The sequence below is a fragment of the Cyprinodon variegatus genome, unplaced genomic scaffold (genome assembly GCF_000732505.1).
Source record: "Cyprinodon variegatus isolate N-32 unplaced genomic scaffold, C_variegatus-1.0 Scaffold442, whole genome shotgun sequence".
NCBI lineage: Eukaryota > Metazoa > Chordata > Actinopteri > Cyprinodontiformes > Cyprinodontidae > Cyprinodon > Cyprinodon variegatus.
In genome coordinates, this window is record NW_015150895.1 from 55503 (window position 1) to 57200 (window position 1698).

The 1698-nt window shown below is 42.1% G+C and overlaps 1 protein-coding gene across 1 annotated transcript in view; it reads left to right on the plus strand.

Annotated features, from left to right (window-relative positions):
- tango6 (transport and golgi organization 6 homolog) overlaps positions 1 to 1698 on the plus strand; it is a 57483-nt gene that overhangs the window by 51428 nt on the left and 4357 nt on the right. Inside the window, exon 16 of the mRNA XM_015388912.1 lies at positions 1399 to 1512. Coding sequence (XP_015244398.1) covers positions 1399 to 1512 — 114 coding nt within the window. The remainder of the gene's footprint in view (positions 1 to 1398; positions 1513 to 1698) is intronic.

A 1698-nucleotide genomic window follows, 5' to 3' on the forward strand; every position in this document is an offset into this window, starting at 1 on the left:
TTCAGCTATAAAAATCAGAATACCTTTTTTTATTTGTTTAGAAAAAAAAACATTGAGCAGATGAAAAATGGGATCCTATCTCAATACGACTGAAGCTATCACCTTACTGTTTTTAAATAATTAGTAAAAAAAATGAAATAGATCCAAAGGACCTATTAGTAACCAAGTCTGTTCAAGCGCATATCATCATTAGAATTTCTTATAAGCATTATTTCTTCAGTACAGGGGCCAGGACATGATTTACAGGGGCACTGGCCCCCATTGGCCCCTGTCTAGAACCGCCCATGCCAGAGCCAGATGAGCTGAATGTAGGTGGGTTTCCAGAACTCCTCAGCAAAACCTAAATCAGCCAGAAGCAGAAAGAGCCGTACATTCCAGAAGCCTGGGAATGTGAGATATTCGTCATTATGGATTTCCCTTTCAACAGAATATTTTACTGTTTTGATCCAGTTGACATGTTAAAGTTTCACTTATTAAATTGAAGGAAAAATGCATTTTCTCCAATATTCTGACTCCTTCTCCGTGTTTCTCCCACTCCTGAACTGCTGAACACATACAGGTTGAAATATGTGGGTCAGGTGTTCAACATGTTTTCCATTTCTGACTTTCATACAGCTGCTCTTTGTTTGAGGACTGCTGTTGTGGACGCAGACTCTCTAGAAAAAGGAGGGAATCACCATAGCAACCAGTGGCCCAGTATTTCCGCAGGCCGTTTCTCAATATGTGTACTTGTGCGTTCTCGTGTACTCGAGAAACATCATCATCCTCAGCCCTAGTACTGTTCCAATTCACAAGAACAGCAGACCGAGAAAGTCCCCGGATGTTGTTCTCGCCCCTCCCTATTTACCCAGCATGCATCAGAGCAGACTTGTCTGTTCTTGGGACTGACAGCTGTCCCAGCATGCACTGCTGCAGCAGCAGCTTTCAATGGAGCGCTCACAGAGCTCAGAGTATGTTAAAAGTTCTGTTTTCTGTTGCCGTTGTTTTATAAAAATACGTTTTAAGATCAGTTAAGGCGAGAACATTATACTCTTAAGCGTCACTATATTGCCCTAAACTGATATAGTGCGTAATTTTAAAAAAAAGTTCAGATGATGAGAGGACCGCGGCAGCCAGCAGACCTCCGAGGCTAACCGCATATAACCATATTTATGCTGCATACTCCCATCCTCCCCAAGTCTGCATTTTCCTGTATTCTTCTCAAGAAATTACTTGGCGAGGACTCGAGTCAGTACTTGCATTCTTGTGAATTGAGAAACGGCCCTAGTTTCTTTTTTTTAATCACTTAGCAGCTACTTCCTCCTCAGCTGTGAAATGAAAAACAATGAAAGTGTTGAAAACTCCTTTCTGCCTTGCCTGTACCTGCCCTGATGTTGCTTTTGTTTTGTTTTTTTGCAGCTTAGCTCCTGTCTGACCGCTCTGATAAAAACAGACAAGGAGGCCGAGGTGAGGAGAGCCGCTGTCCACGTTGTTGCTCAGCTGCTCCGAGGCCTCAGTGATAAAACCACCCAGGTAACAAACCAGCGATGTAGGAGAAACATTTTACAGCAAACCGCATAACTAAAAGAGATGCATGCAGAATGTTTCCTGCAGATCTTACAGCTTTTGGTGCAATATTTCAACTAGGGCTGCAACTAACGATTATTTTAAAAATCGATGAATCGGTCGATTATTTTTTCGATTAATCGATGAATCGGT